At 42.0% G+C, this 20,165-nt stretch overlaps 1 protein-coding gene across 3 annotated transcripts in view; it reads left to right on the forward strand.

Annotated features, from left to right (window-relative positions):
• Positions 1–20,165, forward strand: part of HAF01 (HAC13 protein (HAC13)) — a 125,821-nt gene that overhangs the window by 80,894 nt on the left and 24,762 nt on the right. For all 3 annotated transcript variants that reach the window (XM_087695039.1, XM_087695042.1, XM_087695040.1), the window contains 6 exons: positions 7,883–7,975; positions 8,256–8,462; positions 8,589–8,792; positions 8,878–9,355; positions 9,435–9,655; positions 9,741–9,860. In XM_087695039.1, the coding sequence (XP_087551165.1) occupies positions 7,883–7,975; positions 8,256–8,462; positions 8,589–8,792; positions 8,878–9,355; positions 9,435–9,655; positions 9,741–9,860 (1,323 nt within the window). The remainder of the gene's footprint in view (positions 1–7,882; positions 7,976–8,255; positions 8,463–8,588; positions 8,793–8,877; positions 9,356–9,434; positions 9,656–9,740; positions 9,861–20,165) is intronic.

Here is a 20,165-nt window from a genome sequence, read left to right on the forward strand (position 1 = left end):
ATATGAGGTCCTAAAGGCCATGCTTAAGGGTGAAGGACCCCTTGGTGTGATGTGGGAAGACATGAAAGGTGCACTTAATGGAGGTGGAAAGAAAGGTGTTGTGGAACTAGTGGGTGGGATAGGTGGGAGATTAGATGGGTTTGTGATTGGTATAGTTGTGGGAAATGAATTAGGTTCCTTTTGTCCATTAAATGCAAGTGATGAAAAAGATGATTCACCAAAATTAAATTGACCATGAGATGATGAAGAAGGAGCACTCACCAATGAATATTGCAACTTTTGCTTACCTTTTATCGAGTTCAAATGAAAGTCCATTCTCTTCAAGGTTTATGAATCAATACTTAGTATGAAGAGTTTTTTCATCTTGAGCATCACCAATGTCTTGTGGAAAAGTGGAAGCAAATTCAAAAGATTGAGAAGTATTCATTTGCATACCTGACATAGGAGTGAAAGTAAATCCAAAAGATCAAGTATTCATTTGCATACTTGACATAGTAGTGAATGAAGGTGGAGATGTGTATGGAAGAGATATAAAAGGTATAGATGGAGATGATGGTGGTAGAGAGAAAAATAGTTTGTACTCCATGCTAGTGTCCATGTCAGGATGGCCAATCCTTTGTGGAGCTTCCATCCTTCTTGCAAAATCATTAGACTAGTGCACTGAATCTAAAAGGGAAATGTTATGGACCATCAGGACCATAATAGGAAATGCAAGAAATTAGCACTGCATGGAACTTCCTGACACAATTTACAGCCATTACACATACCTAATCTTCAGGAATACCATGCAAACATGATCTACATATCGTAAACATCAATGCTGAACCACTGTCCTGAAAACTATCACAGAGTTTATCATCATCATATTCACTCCTGATCAAATAACTTGAAACAGACATCACGAATATTCAGGACACAGATACATAGTGTTAGAACCAAACATAAGCGACTAGAATCTGGCGCTGTCTTGAAGAATATCTCATTTCTCATCACGCAGGAATACAAAAGACACGAACTCCTGACTGTCAGGAAGGCGCCTGAATGTCAGGTAAAAACCTGAATGCTTCATATCACATCTTAGGTCACTTTCCATATGCTGGTTCTACATGTATGCTAGTACTAAGGTATACAAGTACTAATATAGTGCAATTCGAGCCTCAACACCTGGCACAGCCCGGTGGATGACTGGGATAGTCAAGACTTGAACCCACAAGTATGTAGCTATATAACGGAAAGCATACAAAGTAAGAAATAACCCAGAGAATACAATTATGCCCTGCCAGAGGCCTTACACCCCTTGACAAGCCACTCTGAGCAACCATGAGTAGAGCCCCTCTAGGATACTCATAGTCCTCTTGTGCAGTTGCATAATTGATCCTAAGTGTTAGTAAAATTTCAAGGCAACATGCCAGTACTGGAAATCGATCAAGTACAATGACATCCATACTACATCATAGAGAACAAAGATATAGAACCATGAATGAATCAATAAATCACTACTCCAATGGGAAAGAGTAGAAAATTTGATCAAGAAATATGTCGATGATGCTTCAGCATCTGCATCATAAGAAATATATGGCAATATACCACACAACTTGAATCTCGAACAAGAAACTGCATCTCCAAAGAAATATGCAAGATAATCCAAGAAAACCTGTAAAGGAAAACAAAAAAGAACTGCATCCGCATCTGCATCATACTCATCCATAGCTTCAATCTGTACCATATCACCCCAAAAATATTGCTTTGCATCAATCCAAACTGATATAACATATATCTCCTGACATTCAGGTACATGAAAATCCTGATCTTCAGGTTGCTGCTCTACTTGCTATTTTCCATGCTTTAGCTGCACTTTCTGGTCTAATTCCTGCATTTTAAGCTATTGCCACACTTTTTCTTGCATCAGGAACTCAAATTGTTGTTGTAAGAATTCAGGTTGCAGAAATTCAGATTTCAAGAATTCAGGTATCTGCTGTCCATGCTGTGATTCTGACATTACCACCAGACCTAAACACTTCTGAATTACTGAAATCTGCTGAAAACTTGAAAATTCCAGCAAACCTGAAAAATCATCTTGCGGGTAAAGAACTTGAGCACTTCCTGATAGAGAAAACTGCAATATACTTCTGGAAATATCATCTAACTTATCCAATATCCTCATTGCCATGCTCAAAAACTGATTATCCTGAACAATATCAACCATTTCTGCCAAAACATCAACTGCAGAGATATCCACTACGGCAGATACTTGCACAATACTATTGGCTTCAACTTCATTTCCAAACTGATTAGAATACTTAAAAACTTCAGAAATATGAGGATGAACTAAAACATTAAGAACTTGATCATTATCCTGATCATTCACATCTGCATTGTCCACTACAGGGTCAAATTCTTTAGTATCCTGATTTTGGGAATTTTCTTGCTGCTCAGGATCAGGGTACATAGCTCCAGAATTCTGAAATAATTTATCCAATTCAGTTCCTAAACTTTCCTGAACTTTAGACTGCTCATTCCTTGCCAAAAAGTCTTCAGGATGCTCTCTTGAACAGTCATAAACTGCAATAAGACCAATTTGCTGATTTTCAGGAGTTTCTTGCTGAAAAACTTCAGGATAAGTAGTGCCTTGGTCCTGAATTAATTTATACCTCTCATTCCATATGCTGTCCTGAAATTCAACCTGCTCCTGCTGTTCAAGAAAACAGCCTGAATGCTGTCCTGACAGATTTCGGACTGCAAATTGAACAGTTTGCTGTTCTAAAACTGCATTTCCAGCCATGTTGAGCTGCTCCTGATACCCTTGAATGATACCATCAACATTTATCTCGAACACAGGTACCATTGAATCATTTTCTTGAAAAAATAATTCTTCCACATCACTGTCTACTTCATCTACCATATCAATTGTCTGTGCATACAGATCCTCAAGAATAACATCATGATTTGGAATATAAGAACAAGCCAACTGAGTATGTAAATCAGCAATTACATTATCCTTCTGAGAAACAACTGCTTGAAGAGCATTAATGACCTTTGAATAATGAGAAACTTTCAAATCCATTACAGTCCTGACATGAAAAACCTCTTGTTGAAGCAATGCTTTTTCTTCCTGAAGCCAATTAATGATAGATAAAGCTTCAACTGCCGCAATTTCAGTTGCATTCCTCTCCTTTTCCAACTCAGAAGAAAGCCATTCAATCATCTCAGTTGAAGATTGAGTCATAGGACATAACTCATGCAAATCTTCATGAAAACCACATGAATGGACTGATTTCTGCAATTCTTGACCTTAAGCCTGCTGTGGTAGACCTGTACCTTGCTGAAAACTGTTCATTTGATGTCCTAAAACTGGCTGAAAACTGATTTGCTGCTGTCCCATAGCTTGATGTCTTGAAAACTGCTCATACAGGCAATGAACGAGAGAGTTGACAGCAGTAAAAAATGGCTGAATTTCTTTAGGCTGAATATTGAAATAACCTGGAATAGTATTCAGCATGCTAGAAATATAGGTATCCTGGAAAAATACATCTTGAAATGATGGATTCTGCACTACAGGCAGTGGCATTTCAAGTACTTGTAAAGCCTCTTTAGAGAAATTTGACTCCCTTGATGCATAATCTTCCTCAAAACTAGTAAGAGAACAAAGAAAATCATCCATAACAACATCTTCATTAAGAAAAACATCAGCCTCATGCTTGTCATACATGACAGCATCATCTTCTTGAATATGCAACTGATCTTCTTGATCACCAGACTGATCATCAAACTGATTAGCTTCCTTGATGATAACTTCATCACTTCTTTCTTCTTCACTAAAACAGATTCGAGATTGATTATAACAGTTTGTAAGACTCCAAAGTATGGAAAATACCTTCAAGTTGTCAATACAAGGTGTGTGATGCTCCACTCTTCCATTGGTAAGCTCCTGTGTTGGGTTTGGGGTACTCGAGGATCTATGGCTGCTTTGGCTCTTGTCCTCTCTCACTCCCTCAACCTCAATCTTTGGCAAAACCATAGGTAAAGGGTAACAATCATCATCATCACTTGAATCTGAATCCTGATCTGAATCCAAAACATCATAATACTTCTCCTTGAGCTTCTCAACTGCTCTAAGCAATCTCTGAACCTGCTTCAAACTTGAGCAAGACTTAACTTTCCGGCCTTCATGATCATCATGCCATTCATAAGCATCATCAAGTACAGTCTCAAAAGAAGTAAGCTTTTCCCGTGCTTTATCCAGCCTTGAATCTGAACCTTTCTTTGCTGGCTGAAGAGAACTTCTTGCGGATACCATTGAACTGCTTACATAGATCAAACATGCAGAAATACTTACATGACTTTTCTCTTTCACAGGACTCATGAACATATGGACAATACTTTGAAGTATGGCCATGCTCAAAACAGATTTTGCATCGCTTGTCCTTCTTCTTGGATTTACCCATAATGAAGCATAGCTACTGTTTGAAAATAACTTGCTTTTCCTTCAACCAACCTCAAAACTCTGCAGTGATAGAGTAGAAGTCTTCAGCCTATGGTATTCAGGATATTATTGCAATTCTAACAGTTTAGGATGCTTGAAGCACTCAGTTTGCAGGTAGATCTTGAAAAATGCCAAAAAAACTCCTTTGTTGACAAGACTTCTCAGTTTTATCAAGCTTCCTTTCATCTTTCATGCGATTCAGGTTATGCATGTCATTTTCATCCTGCAATTCAGATAACCAACGTAAAATTCCTGCAATTTAGGTAACAAACCTGCAGATTCCTGCAATTCAGGGAATTGCCTAAAACTTCCTGCACTTTAGGGAATTGCCTGAAAATTCCTGCACTTCAGGAAACTGCCTGAAAATTCCTGCACTTCAGGTCAATCCTTCAGGCCAATCCTGAAAATTCCTTTCTTCCTTATCCAAGTGAACATAAATCCTATCCTTCTTAATCATCTCCATTCCATGTGCAACATATAATCTTCAAGAATGCCATATAGACTTGCTGTAGACATCATAATTGACTGCATAAACACACTGCCCTGAATATTACAGCCCCTTTATTGCCTGAATTGATATCAGCGACAAATAGCACTTGATTTTCAAGAATGACATACAGACATATAGCACACAACATGATTGTTCACAGCAATATGCTATCCAGAAAATTGCAGATCTGATATTTCCTGTCTTTGAACTTCAGGACCGCCTTTCTTTATGAACATGCCATCCTGAATAATCTGCCTTGAATCCATAGCATGAGAACTTTTGAAGTGATTGAATTCTTAAGAAATAAGAACTTCAAGATGTCGTGCTTCAAATAACTTGACTGCAGGGTTTTTCTTATGCAGAGATGACCTGACACTTGCAACTTGTAAAAGTGCAAAAAAATGCCTGAAAATACAAAAACGCCTTGAATTTGTGAAAGATCTTGAAGCATTTTTCCTCAAAAACGAAACCATATCTCCTGTGTCTTCTTGGAAAAGATTGTCTTTCTCTGATCAGTCATTACATAACTGCCATCACTGTCTTCATTCACAGACTGATCCTAACAAATTCTCGCTTCAGCATTCCTGCCGCCTGAATCTCTTAGGACCTGATTCCAGATCTGCACCTAAATCAAGAAATTATTTTCTTGAACCTAGCAGGGATCGCCAAAGTGTTATGGACCATCAGGACCATAATAGGAAATGCAAGAAATTAGCACTGCATGGAACTTCCTGACACAATTTACAGCCATTACACATACCTAATCTTCAGGAATACCATGCAAACATGATCTACATATCGTAAACATCAATGTTGAACCACTGTCCTGAAAACTATCACAGAGTTTATCATCATCATATTCACTCCTGAATCTCTTAGGACCTGATTCCAGATCTGCACCTAAATCAAGAAATTATTTTCTTGAACCTGGCAGGGATCGCCAAAGTGTTATGGACCATCAGGACCATAATAGGAAATGCAAGAAATTAGCACTGCATGGAACTTCCTGACACAGCCATTACACATACCTAATCTTCACTCCTGATCAAATAACTTGAAACAGACATCACGAATATTTAGGACACAGATACACAGTGTTAGAACCAGACATAAGCGACTAGAATCTGGCACTGTCCTGAAGAATATCTCATTTCTCATCACGCAGGAATACAAAAGACACGAACTCCTGACTGTCAGGAAGGCGCCTGAATGTCAGGTAAAAACCTGAATGCTTCATATGACATCTCAGGTCACTTTCCATATGCTGGTTCTACATGTATGCTAGTACTAAGGTATAAAAGTACTAATATAGTGCAATTCGAGCCTCAATAGGAAAACTCAAAGTTACCTTTAATTTGTTGTTCAGCTTGATACATGAGGATGAGATTGTATTTAGCTTGTGAGATCTCGTATGGTCTATGGACTTCATGATAGTCCGAAGTCCCTCTGTTCATGTTAGAAGTAGGCTATGAGGCCCACTCTGTCTCGTGTCTCGATGTGTCCGGATTGGGAGCATCATGATGATGTGGTGAAGATGTGTTCAAAGTTATCTTGCCTTCGTGTTGTTCTTGCTTCTTGGGAAGGGCTTTCAAATCAAAGGTTGAGGTTTTGTCAAAGAGAACCTTGCTTTGATATCACGTGAAGAAATACCCTAATGCAAAAATATAAATGAAAGCGTACGACAAAGCATAAACTCAACAAAACAAAGTTAGGGTTAGGGTAACTCAAAGACAATGAACACATTGAAGATCTGAATGAATGAATGACTAGTGAATATACATTCCTCATGCCACAAACAAACCATGCAGGAAATGAAAACTATACCCCGAACTCTCGTGTCTCAAGGACCAAGGCAGAGGTAATGAGCTAGAGAGTGTGTCATACTCCTAATGGATCCTGAATTTTGGCTAGGCAGCCTCCAAGATGTTGGACAGCAGCAAACACAGTAGACGTGTTGGATCAATGTTGGACATTTAGAAGAGAGAGAAAAACAGACAAGGCAGCAGCTGTTGATGACATGACAGCTTGTATGGCAGCCTGCAGTGAAAATGTAGATCAGGATGATGATGTGGCAAATTGTATGGCAGCCTGCTGAGGCAAGTACAGGATTTCTGCAGTCGCTTGGGATAGGGTGGCAGCCAGCAGGTACAAACATAGCAGTAGAATGGCATGTGGCAGCTGGTGACAGCAAAAGAGTGAACAATAGCAACAATTGGGGCTGGACAGCAGTTGTAGAACGTGTGGACTCCGCACATAGGGTGTGAGTGGCAAAGCTAGAGGGCCTGAAACCTGCAAAAACGAGATTGAACTGAATGGAGGGCAGCCTACCTATTTATAGAAAGTTTTGGGACCTGGAATCTCTCCCCATTTTAAACTCTCTTGAATTGCTCCCCCTTTTAGGGTTTTTATCAATTAAGCATGTTGGTGACTGTTCAAGAGGCTAATTCAGCATGTAATGCATATTTTAGCTCAACATTCTGCTCAATAAGAATTGACAAAATATGAGGGTGCTTTATTTGAAGAGTACCAGGGTAAAATTGTGCGGATCTTTTAGAATAGCTAAAAATGTTCAGATTTTCGTACTTTGCCCAAGCTATGTGTCGAGAATTTTTGTGGTATAAGCTTATGTTTCAGAACTTTTTGTCTTCGTGTCTTACCTGTGTAACTTGACCTTTGCTTTAAGTAAAAGGTATGTAAGAAAAAATCCAGGGCCCTGATCATTATTTGAAGTGGAGGAAAAAGCAGCTCACTTATGTTAACCATAACTAAAAAAAGAGAGAGAGAGTATTGTTCTTCTAAGAAGTGTATTGCTATAGATGTGAGAATATATGTGTATTGCTATAGCTCACTTATGTGTGTAAGATCATGTAGACTAGATGTGGGAATAATATGGTGCATTCATTTTGCAGAAAGGTTCTGGTGGTGAGATGTGGTGGGTTATGAAGCAAAATTTCAGAATTCCATCTGAAGAAGAGCTTCGAAGGATGGTGACCCCTGAAAATGTACTTTTATACCTTTTTTTCTCTTGATAAAGAAGGTTCCTTTACTTAGAATATCTAGTTGTGGGTAGTTGGTTTTCAAGAATTGATATATAGTTCAGATGAGTCTGTAGCATAGAAATAAGGAAATGTTTTTGGTGGGGTTCTAAATAAACCAAACAAAATTTATCTGGTTTGTTGAGGACTTTTCTGGACCATGTCCTGGGCCCTTTCTTGAGTTACTGGTGATCTTTAATGTTTGCAATATGGCTGAGCTGTAATAAGGTTGCATTGCGTATCCTAGGTGTGCACGCATGAGAGTATGCAGGCTGGGCTATATCACCTGAAGAAAATGGGTGTTAGTAAGCTTACACAGCCAACGGGTCTCAGTGCTGCAATGAATCAGCTGCCGGATGAAGCGATTGTACTTGCTGCTGCATCACACATAGAAAGAGAGCTGTATATTACACCTTGGAACCTAAGCTGCAACTTTGTTGCTGCAGCAATGCAGGTCAGTATAGTTACTAAGCTAAGACAGAAATGTTATGTTTTTCCCGTCATAAGAAGGCCGTGCTATTTTGCTGCTGTGAAATTCAAATCTTCTGTCTATTTTTCTGGATAATTCGTTTATCTGCAGGGACGAAGCTTTGAGCGCCTTGAGATTACTGGAGCAGGTGATCCCTCTGGGAGGGGTCTTGGTTTTAGTTATCTTAGAGTTGCAACCAAACCCCCTGGGGCTGGGGCTCTTGTAGAGAAAAAGGCAGCTGCTGCAAGGGGTGGAGGGGCAGTGACTGGTACAGATGCTGATCTACGCCGCCTTAGCATGGATGCTGCTCGTGAGGTCTACTTTAGATCTGTCACCATGTAACAGAGAGATAAAAACATTAACGTCTGGATTGAATGTTCTTCATCTGCTTTGATAACAGGTTCTTTTGAAATTCAATGTGCCTGAGAGCCAAATCGAGAAATTAACTCGCTGGCACCGAATTGCATTAGTAAGGAAGTTGTCCAGTGAACAGGCAGCTACTGGAGCGAAGCTGGGTGCCACTGCCCTTAACAAGTTTGCTCGTGGGCATCGTATGTCACTGCTGCAAGTTCAGCAGCAAATACGAGAGAAATGCCAGACAGCATGGGATCGCCAAGCTCAAAGTCTTTCTGCGGTTGATGGAGAGATATCTGAAAGTGAAGGAGAAGCAAATGAGGACTTGGATTCCTTTGCTGGGGATCTTGAGAATCTTTTGGAAGCAGAAGAAGGTGAGACTGAAGAAGTGGCTAGTGCCAAAACCAAAAAAGAAACGATCAGAGGGACCAATGCTCGCAGGCGAGCATTGGAAGCACAACGGGAGGAAGACATAGAAGATGAGGAGGCTGAAGCAGCAGAACTTAGGAGAATGCTAATGGAAGGTAAAATCATGCTTCACATTATGATTATTAATGCAATGTTAAAGTACCCCTGCATTCTGATTAATGTTTTTCCTGGCAGATGATGAAGTAGAGAATGGAAAAAAGAAGAAAAAATTGGTGAACAATGGAAAGGAGAAAAAAGATCAGGAAGATATAGTCAAAGAACAAAAGAAAGATGTGCCAGATGCAGCCAAGGGAAATGGTGTCCGAAAGAAAAAAATAATTAAACGCATCATTCGTACCAAAAAGGCTGATGGCACTTACACGTCCAAAGAAATAGTCATAACAGATCCTATAGAGGTAAGTTTAATTTGCATATGGTAGACCAGCGGGAAAACTATTTTTTCCTTCTATGAAGTGATCTTGGGGTTTGTACGCTTTTAAGGTTGAAAGATATTTGGCTCAAAAGAAAGCAGTTCAGAATGGAAGCTCAGTTAAGGAGAAGAAGGTGTCACTGGCTGTGAAGAAAGCAAAAAAACTTGCTCTGACCAAAGATGGGACAAAGGTTTTTACTTTTTCTGTGTTTTTCACAGATGTTAACCCTTTTGTCTAATATGATGTGTGCATATGCATGTCCATGTATGTATAGCAATCTTATGCTATTTCTGTACAATTATTTCTTTAGTTGTATGGCTAAAAGAATTCAATGACGGTCCTTTTGAGTATGTAACTTTCATAATGAGAAAAATACAATGATCTTTTTAACATTAATCAAACCAAAAAGTGTCTCTGCACTTTTGCATGGATGTATACATGCACAGTGCTGGGGCACAATATGCATGCAGAAACATATATGCTTGTACTTTGCTCTTCTGACTATCATTATGAAAGGAACTTTGCTTGAACTCTATCTACCTGGGATCCAGACGCACATTGAGTCCTCACAGGCATCTTCCACCCAGTGGGCAATCAGGCAGCACTTAGATGCAGGATGCTGCATGCGCTTCTTGGACAGCAAACACTGCTAGCAGCAGTTGTGGCTTGATGCAGATTGGGTGCAGATGCTGCATTTCAGCTTGCAGCAGCAGTGAAAGGTGTTAAGGAAGTGTTAGCTGTTGTTGAGAATAGCTGAAACTGCAGCAAAGTCTATGTTTGAAGTAGGAGCAATTAGGCACCTTCGACCCAGATGATATAATTCCTTTGAATATCTTCTAACAGGCTATGCATTCTGTGTATAAGGGATCTTCATCCCACATTTGGGACATTCCATCCTTTTGTGCATTCTGTGGAGTAGCGTTTTATTGTTACTTTAAGAAAATCAATCAAAGTAGGGCTGTACTTAGCCTGGTGCCTGTGTCATGGTGAATCTGATGTACACTTATATGCGCCAGCGTTTCCTTGGCCCGAACCCCTCGGAACGCGTTAATCCGTTCCTATGTGCCGGAACGGGCGTTCCCTGTCTCCCATGGAGTTTGTTGTGCCATTGGATAGCTTTGCACATCCTCAAACCACTTAGAGATAGAGAGGGGTCGCTATGGAGTAGATTCTCTCCCACTCGAGGTTTGTGTCTTCCAACTTTGCTAGCTTGAGCCGGAGATTGAGGAGTACTACATATGTAGGTGCCCAATGTGCTATGAGACCAAAGGGTATTTCCATTGTTTGTTCAAAGAGGGATTTGGACCACTATCTAGGGTGATGGATTGTCTAGACTAGCATCGCCTTGGACTCTTTCTTTTGGAGCTGCGCCGACATAGAGATCACCTCTTACAATCCCAAGGGAGGTACCTTGGGGATTCATAGTAGTGCACACTTATGGGCTTTTTCAAAGCTACGACTACCCCTTGATAGTTTAAAGCTAATTAGATTGACTTATGCTTCCACCATGGGAGTCACCTTGGAGAGAGTAATCGAGAGATGTAGAGCATGCCACCCATTGTCCATTGGACCCACTCAACGCACCACTAGAGGATACACATGATACTGTCACATCATGGAGAAGGTTTACCTCAACGCTTCAGCTTATCCATGTTGGATAGACCCATGAGAGATATCTTGGGATGGTACTGATCCCCATATCTGTTGTATTAGATCCCTAGTGCTTCTTTAGTATTTTTAGTGATTTGTTGTTTCCTCCTTAGGTTATAGTTTCTCTATCCTAATTGGCAAACATGACAATATCTTGAACTTTAGATGTATCAATTTTTGTCTCATTGGCTGATTTGGCCTTTTGTAGGCATTAATATAACTCTCTATCTGTCTTTCTGCGTCTCTCTCACACCAAGGCTGTTAAATCAATGAATTATAGAGGTACAAGTGGATGTCCAGCTAGCATGCAAAAGCCATTTGCATAATTAGTAAAAACAACGAAAAAGCTAGACAACTACTAGCAGAGAAATGGATAGTGAAAACATCATGCAATGTTGTGTATAAGGTAGTGATTGAGTTTGTGGAAATAACCTCAAGCCATGAAGTAGCCACAATATGGATAATGATGGCTCCTCCAATATCATAGAAGCCACCTCCCACAATAATAAGCCTTTGATGTAAATGATTGTGGAGAAAGAAGAAAGAAAGTTATATCGACGTCTACAAAAGGCCAAATCCGCCTATGAGACCAAATTGTTCAAGGAACCATTTCGAAGTCCAAAAAGAGCTGTCATCTAATGTTATGACTAACTATATAGAAAAATAAACAATACATAGCTGATTTTGTTGGGTGTAAAGGCCCTTACGCTACTCCCGTGTAATATATATATTTACAAATGTGAATACACCCTTGTGGGTGTAAGTGTACCGTACCCTAAGTATAAATACATTCTTTTATTCTTTGTGTGCACCACATTGATACACACCCATCTCTCGACTCTTCACTCTCTCACTACACTAAAGAGCTGCACACACCTCGATTGATGCGCACATTTCTTGAGTGCTTCCTCTTGCACTCTTCAGATTCAAGATGATATCTAGACCATATACAATGCAGAACTACTTTGGGAGTACTCTCATCCCAAGATATCCCTCATGGGCCTATCTAACATAGAAAAGTTGGAAGCGATGAGATATGAATCCTTGATGATGATCTAATATCCTCAGTATCTACGTGTAATACCTCTTGCAGGGGTGTGAATTAGCTGGGCATAGGTGGTGAGCTACGCATCTTTCGATGGTTGTATTGAGGGTGACCCCCTATGGTAGGCCTATGGGTCGGTCATATGGATGCTCTATTGTAGTTAGGGTGTTGAGGCTAGCGATGAGATATGAATCCTTGATGATGATCTAATATCCTCAGTATCTACGTGTAATACCTCTTGCAGGGGTGTGAATTAGCTGGGCATAGGTGGTGAGCTACGCATCTTTCGATGGTTGTATTGAGGGTGACCCCCTATGGTAGGCCTATGGGTCGGTCATATGGATGCTCTATTGTAGTTAGGGTGTTGAGGCTGCGTAAAACTCTGCGAGTGAACGCTGCGTGCTCCTGAGATTGTAAGAGGTGATGTCTATATTGGTATAACTTCAATAGGAAGAGCCCTAGGCATCTTTGATATGAGAAATCCATCACCTTGGATAATGGTTCAAATGCCTCTCTAAAGAGGCAATGGAAGTATTGTCCTTTGATATCACAATACATTGTGCATCTAGATATATAGTGCTCCTTTGTCTCTAGCTCGAGTTGATATAGCTGGAAAATCTAGTCCTTAGGGGGGAGGGAATAAACTCCATATATATGTGTCTGTATCCACAACAACTAGTTTGGGGATGTACGGAGCTGGCCAGTGGCACATCGTATTTCATGAGACAAGTGTTCGCTCAGTTATCTTGCATAGATGACAAAGCCATTAGGGAATATGTATAGGAGGTGCTTCCAGTAGAAAGTTATCTTCAATCTGGATTCTCTTTAGGTGTCCCCCATGTCTTGGTTACGTGTGTAGTTGAATGATGTCTATCTCAATGATTTAGTACAACTCCCCTCAGATAAGCTACATGTGAGGAGAATCAAGGTTATTCTGTAGGGGTGGGAGACATAGTTACTAGAAACGCCTTAAAGCACCACATTTTCGCCGTTTCACCGTCTCTGTTTCAATTTCCGTTTCTCTTTTCGTTTTTCGGTTTCCCGTAACTATGGTTGGAGATGATCCATGTGTAATCCATGAAGTTGCAACCATGCTTTTGTCAAAGCATACCAGCACTCGATATCCTCGTGCAAGGCTAGTTGTCTAGATGACTCCTATGTGAGCTAGGGTTATCTCTATCTTGGTAAGCTCTAGAGTCTATGCAAATAATTCATGGTCTAGAAGAGGACCTCGATGACTATGGGTGGTGCTCCCATATCTGATCTAACAATTTTGTGTGGTATTAAGGGTTTACTTTTTATCTTCCATGAAATCATCAACATTAGGGGTCTTTCCATTTGCTCCCATCCATCATATACATCCTCTCCCCAGATAGTAGTTGGTCATATGTGGCTCTCCTATGCTAGAGGCTCAATCCTTGTTAGGTATCTTGTATAAAAGTGCTGGCGTGACCAATGTGTTGAAAAGCTAGAGTTTTGTCCGAGGCTCTTGAAATTGTATATGTGCACATTGGCTCTCATGGACCCTAAGGCTGAATAGCCTCAAGTCAATCTATCCAATGTTGCTTTCCTGAGAGTGAATCTTGGCTCTAAAAAAGAAATCCCCAAGTAGATATATCTCTAAACCATGTCCTCTTTCTCCTCGTATGTGAAATGAGGTACTAATTGTTGTGTCCATTGGGTGGAAGTGTCAAATACCATAACCTTGGTTTTCCCAAGGTTCATCGTGAGATCTTTGTCCTAGCAGAAAGCTTGTAGTGCATCTAGGTGGCACTACAATCCCTTTGGTGTGCTGAAGAGGAGGACTATATCATCTGTATATACTAATATGGGTTTCATGATCCCCCCAAGGCCGGGACCCATCCCCTTCGAATCTATCAATATAATCTAAAATCTTTGTTTCACTCCAATGGTGATGGTGATCTCCTTAGACATTGCTCTTGGTACTTGTACCCGTCTTGTGATAGACTCATACAGTGATAGTACTCCCCATCTCATCTTAGGTGGAGCCTCTAGTTGTTGTAGTCTTTGCATGAGTCTAGCATGAGGCACAATGTCAAAAGGCTTGCGGAGATCGACAAAGCGATAGTGCACTTTCTTTTGTGACCAAACTTTCTTTTTGTGTGGAGAGAGAGAGAGAGAGAGAGAGAGAGAGAGAGAGAGAGAGAGAGAGAGAGAGAGAGAGAGAGAGCAAGTGAACGAATGAATGAAATGAAATGATATATTGACTATTGCAAATGACCCATGAGACCATGAGTTACAATCATGCGTATGATGGTATGATTGCTTGAGCAAAACATGTAGCACAAAGCAAACAAGAAGGAAACAAAGGCTATGTGTAAAACATAGAACTTTATCTAGTAAAAGTGAGCTCTAGATGGTACAATCTCAAGTGGATATGGAGAGCCTTGCTCTAGCCCAAGCAATAATCTCTTGTATCCGCCTTTGAAGATGTGAGCGTTTGTGTCGGAGCCTAGGGCGTTGGATGGGCTAAGCTGAATGGCTTGATCAATTAGTACTCCTTGTCTGTGTGGACATTGTGATGGTGAGAGAGAGCCTCTTTTGTGGATTGGGGCTGTAACTATATTGAGTTTTCATGAGTTTGCAGTTTGTCTTGCAAAGAAGTTTGGAAGTTGCCTTTGGGAAGGGGTTTGGCATCCTAGAGTAGCTATATCCCCGAGGAGCATGTCATGAAGCTATCATAGCTCATGGATGAAGAGGCCAAGGCATCACTGAGCGGTAAAATCCATCACTTTGGATAGTGGTCCAATTCCATCTCTAAACAGACGGTGAAAACGGCCCCAGACGTGAGATATCTGGCATATGCACTCTTTTGGTGGGATGGATTTGTATTTGCTAGTCTCAATCTATAGGTGATATGAGTAAGTGCGCAATTGGCCAATAGCATATTTGATTGCATGTGAAAGGTGGGTGTCCATGTATCTCGAGTGAATAATAAATTGATCATCTATAGTATAAAGAAAATGCTCGTTGTAGAAAGCCATCTTCATCCCTAGCTCCTGCAATTGCATCAACCATGTGCGCTTGATATCCAACTGGGTAAGATCCATTGTGATGATTTTGCGAATCTCTGACCTACTCAAATCAAGAGATGATGCATCATGGGAGTACTGGAAGGGGGGTAAGTGTCCATGCTAAATCCATGTAGCTCAAACCAGGCAGACATTTGTGCATACGAGCATGAAGTATCATCCTCTTTGACAAGTCGTTAGAGGACTCAAGAGCCAACCGTGCATATTTGTGTCTAGGTAAGTCCCATAGGCTATGTAAGTGGTCGATCAAGTGAGGGACTTGATCATAATCGGTGTAGCTGCTAGATGAGCTTTGATAATCTCATGTGGAACTGAGGCCTTAGCTTTGATCATCTTGGATATCATGGACACTAGGGGTCTCTCCATCGACCTCCATCGTCCTAAAAGTGCTGTGATATGCTGCGATGGTTAAGATTGGGCCCCCATATCTGTACTTCATAGAGTAGTGTGGATGTGGCAATGTATTGAAGAGCCATAGCTTGGTGTGGGGTTTCTAGAACTAGTGAGCACATCCTCTCCAAACCACCTATTGTTGTGTATTTGTGAGCCAATCTAGTGTTTGCTGGCTCTTGCATAGAAAAGGTGGGCCTTGCGAATAAGACTCCCAAGTATGTGTAAGAATCCACATACTCCAACTCGTCCTGTCCATATGTGAGTTTAGGTGTCGATCTCCTAACCCATTGTGGTGTAGTATTAAATATTATCACCTTGGTTTTGCCAAGGTCCACTGATAGCCCATTGTCCAATGCATAGGAGTGTAATGCATCCACGTGTCTATATAGCCACTCTGGAGAGTTTGCTATCAATATAATGTCATCTGCATATAGTAAGAGAGGTATGGAGGTGCCAACTAGTGGAGCTTCTCTATCTCCTCTCTGTGAGATATAGTTAGCAATCCCATCAATCTACATGCCAAATAATGTCGGAGAGAGGAGATCCTTGCTTCATCCCAATGGTAAAGTGAATAGGTACTAAAAGGCCCTCAGTTGTTTGTATTCTCCGGAAAACCCTCTCATACAACACCAAAATACCCCAACTTAGCTCTATTGGTACTCCCATGGCATGCAGCCTAGGCCTTCCCTCCTTAATGATCCCTTTGAGTATGAGGATGTGATCCAATGTGGAGAAGCCTCTCCTAAAACCAGCTTGTCTATATGCTCTAAGACCCCACATCTCTACCCACGTGCTTAGCTCCTGCTCAATGATGGAAGCATATAACTTAACCTAGCTTGTATATGCCCAGCCATGATAGTCCGATAGTCATTGGGTAAAGTTGGGTCCCTTGACTCAAGGGTAGGCACAATAATGCTTGTGCTTCAGCTCTCTTGGAGGACTTTGCACTTGGCTCTGTTAAACATGTAAGCTAGGAATCTTGCTACTAAATCTCTGGCATGAATTAGGTGCTCCGGCTGGTAATCCATCACAATCCTGTATTTTTCCTCTACTGAGGTAGTCAATGGCCTCTAGGACCCTACTCTTTGTAAATAAAGTGGTGGTCTCTGGACAAGGCTTTGGTGGATTTGGAAGAGGGGGCTGACCCTCTATAGTATAAAGACTAGCTGCATACTCCTCCCATGTAGTGGTGGACGTAATAGGTGTAGCTGCCTTTGTGTGGGTAGTGGACCCCAATGCTCTCTCTCTTTGTAGCTGTGCCCGGTCTCACGGCACTCATCATCATACCAACTGTTTCAGGGTGTCACCTTGGTGGAGGCTCTCTGTGTGCGTTGTGAGTGTGGGAAGGCTACACTTGCGCCTATGTGTAGGGCCTCTGTGAATTGCTGAGTTACCTCTTGTAATGGAAAGTCGTGGTCTGCATCATGTAACAATATGAGGATCTCCACCTCGTAGATATCATATCCTCTCTCTAGGAAATAGGTATCTTGGGTGTTGGTGAGCTGCATGATGAGTTTGCATATCAATGAATTGGAGGTCAATGGTGAATGATAGATAGGCATGGTCCACTGCAACTCCGAGGAGGTGTGGTGATATTGAGAGGTTTTGGATGTGAGATATTAGCATCGGTGGAGCGAGTACATAGTCTTTTGTACTTCCCCTATATTCTGAGATGTCCTCTCCAACTGTAGCTCTGACACATCTTGCTCTTGTAGCATCTCCTAACATGCATCAAAGAAAGACACCTGGTGGGAGGCTCTCTAGCATTAAAGTCTCCTAGTAAGATAACATCTCCCTCCATCAAGAACTCCCAAATATCCTCATCCAAAGCCACATGTGGTGAATGCCCCTTGGGTGGGCCATATTGGGATGTTGTAGGGGGGAAATAGCATATGGCAACATACAAAGTGTGTTCCTCACCACACTCTCTCACCCACATGTATTTGGCCTGCTCATCTCTACAGACTACTTGGATCATCCTCCTGCTGTAACTCCTCCCTGAATAATGAGAGAGAGAGAGAGAGAGAGAGAGAGAGAGAGAGAGGGGTTTACGAAAAAAAAAGAGAGAGAGAGAGGGGGGGGGGGGATGTGACTTGTGGGGGAACGATGGTTGGTGCCTGCCACGTGCGCTGATTGACCTTCCCTCTCCCTGCATAACTGTTGCCACCCTGCTTCCTGCACCCCACAGACACGGCACCTGCCTGCACGCCGTACCTGTGTGCCTGCCGTAGATGTTTTCTGCAGAGCGCAAGAGCGCAGAACAGAGCATGCACAGCCTGCAGGAACCATGCTAGCGTTGCTTCACCTGCATTCCTTTCTGCAGCATATGTCCTGTTTGCTCTGCGCCCTTCCTGTCTGGCTGCCCTTCGTGGCGTGCACGCTGCCCTGGGCCTGGCAAACGACTTCTGTGCAGAATTGTAGGTTTGCATGCCTGCTCTGCCTGCCGGCAGCACACCTAACTGAACAAGTGCATGACCACTTGGCCATCTTGTCCTGTCATGCTGGCCCCGAATATGGATAATATGGATCAGGCCGTTGCAGCCTTGGATCTGAATATGGATGTGGAAGATGATGTGCTGGAAGAATACATGATGCCTTGCACTGAAGAGATGGTACCCCTTTGCATTGAGACTCAGCCCTCGTTCAAATGCGGCAAGATCCATGCTGAACCTGGTGCTGCTCTCGATGCCCTCGACGTGAGTGATTCTCCACCTTGCTTGTATGCTCAAGTGGCTTTGGTTTCATAGGATTTGCAGGAACCGAATTGGGAACAACTGCTTGAGTTCACAAATAACCTCTTAGAAGAATATGTTGAGCTTAACCATCGAGGTATCTGTACCTATGCAGAGGAGGAGGGAGGAGGAGGTTCAGACATCTGCCCACTTAAGAGGTTGTTTGTTCCTTTTCAGCTTTGCATGAGCAATGCATGATCCTTTTCTTCACAGGCTGTATTCCAGTGCTTACCAAGATCCATCAGTGGCTGACCTCCATTCTGCAGATTGACTGTGTGGAGGAGATCTTTGGTGGTCCGCCTGGATTTAATGAAGTTGTTCTTCTCTCTGCTTCGGCCCAGGATTTCCTCCTCCAAAAGCAGCCCCTCTTCTTTGAGAAATAGGTAGTGCATATTGTCTCATGGCATCCATTACAAGAATTTCCATGTATGCTGAAGTACCAATGTCCAATATGGACGGGAACAAACTATGCATGCTGCGGATACTTTCTAGAAGCGACCAAGTTGGTTTTGGTTCCGACTGAAGCAGGGTACTTTTGCTGGTCACTGTTTCTCTCGTGGCCAGTTGGGTCACTTCATGACGGAGTGTCCAGATCGTAAAAGGGCTGTGGTGGATCAGCCCATAGATAGGGACCTACACACGTCCCACCACTGTGTTGAGCAACAGATCATTCAGCGTGGTTAGTCTAAAGGCAAGCAAGATGCTCCTTCTCCAGATTTGGAAAGAAAGGGATCCGTCGCTATAAGGGCAAAGCAAAGGAGACTTTTGTGCTTGCAGTATTTCTTGACCCTTCTTCTTCACAGGATCCCCTCTGCACTTATTCTCGTTGCCAAGACAAATCTTGGGATGTGCTTGAAGCTCAAGTTCCTACTATTGCTAAGGACTTGCCTCCCCCTTGAAGAGCAATAGCAACAACACGAATCCACTCAGCCACCCCCGCGAGCCTGTGACCCTCCAATTGAGGTGGGCTTTGATGCTACTAGTAGAGTCATCATCCATGGGATCCCAAGTATCTAGGGTCTATCTCCCACTCTGTAGATGTGCCTTCCCTGTCACAGGCTGACCAGGGTCCAATCCCTTTGCGATGTTGGGCGACTGCTTTGAAGATAGTGTAACAGAGACACTGGCAGCAAAGGCCTAGGCCCATGAGACAAAACCTGGCCACAATCTAGTCTTGTGGTGCCTTTTGCACTCTTGTCTTTTGTTCCACTGAATCCATTGTATTTGGTTCAAATGTGATGGCTTAGAGCCACCTTGCACTTTGTAATGTTGTTATCCTATACTTTTTTTGTAATTAATATGATTAACTCATTAGCACAAGGTGGGGATTCATACAGTTGAGCAACTAAGAAAGGTGACGTAGTGTGGTGGATGGGGATTCCCCACACAATAGGACCAGAGGATGGAGAGTAATGCATTTACGGGTGTGTGTAAGGCTCAATGTTAAAGGGTAGCATTCCTACTAACGATGTACCAGGGTGTAGAATGGTATACTCCTGAGTATCTAGTAATGGTCTAAAACCTTGATGTGCATTAAAGACAATGTGTGCTAAGAATGGATAACCTATTGTAGGTCTTAAAGAGTTTGAACTTTTGGCTGTGTCCCGGGTGGAGTCTTTCCT

This window comes from Lygodium microphyllum, chromosome 2 (assembly GCF_053477565.2).
Source record: "Lygodium microphyllum isolate KBCC chromosome 2, Lygodium_microphyllum_v1.1.10, whole genome shotgun sequence".
NCBI lineage: Eukaryota > Viridiplantae > Streptophyta > Polypodiopsida > Schizaeales > Lygodiaceae > Lygodium > Lygodium microphyllum.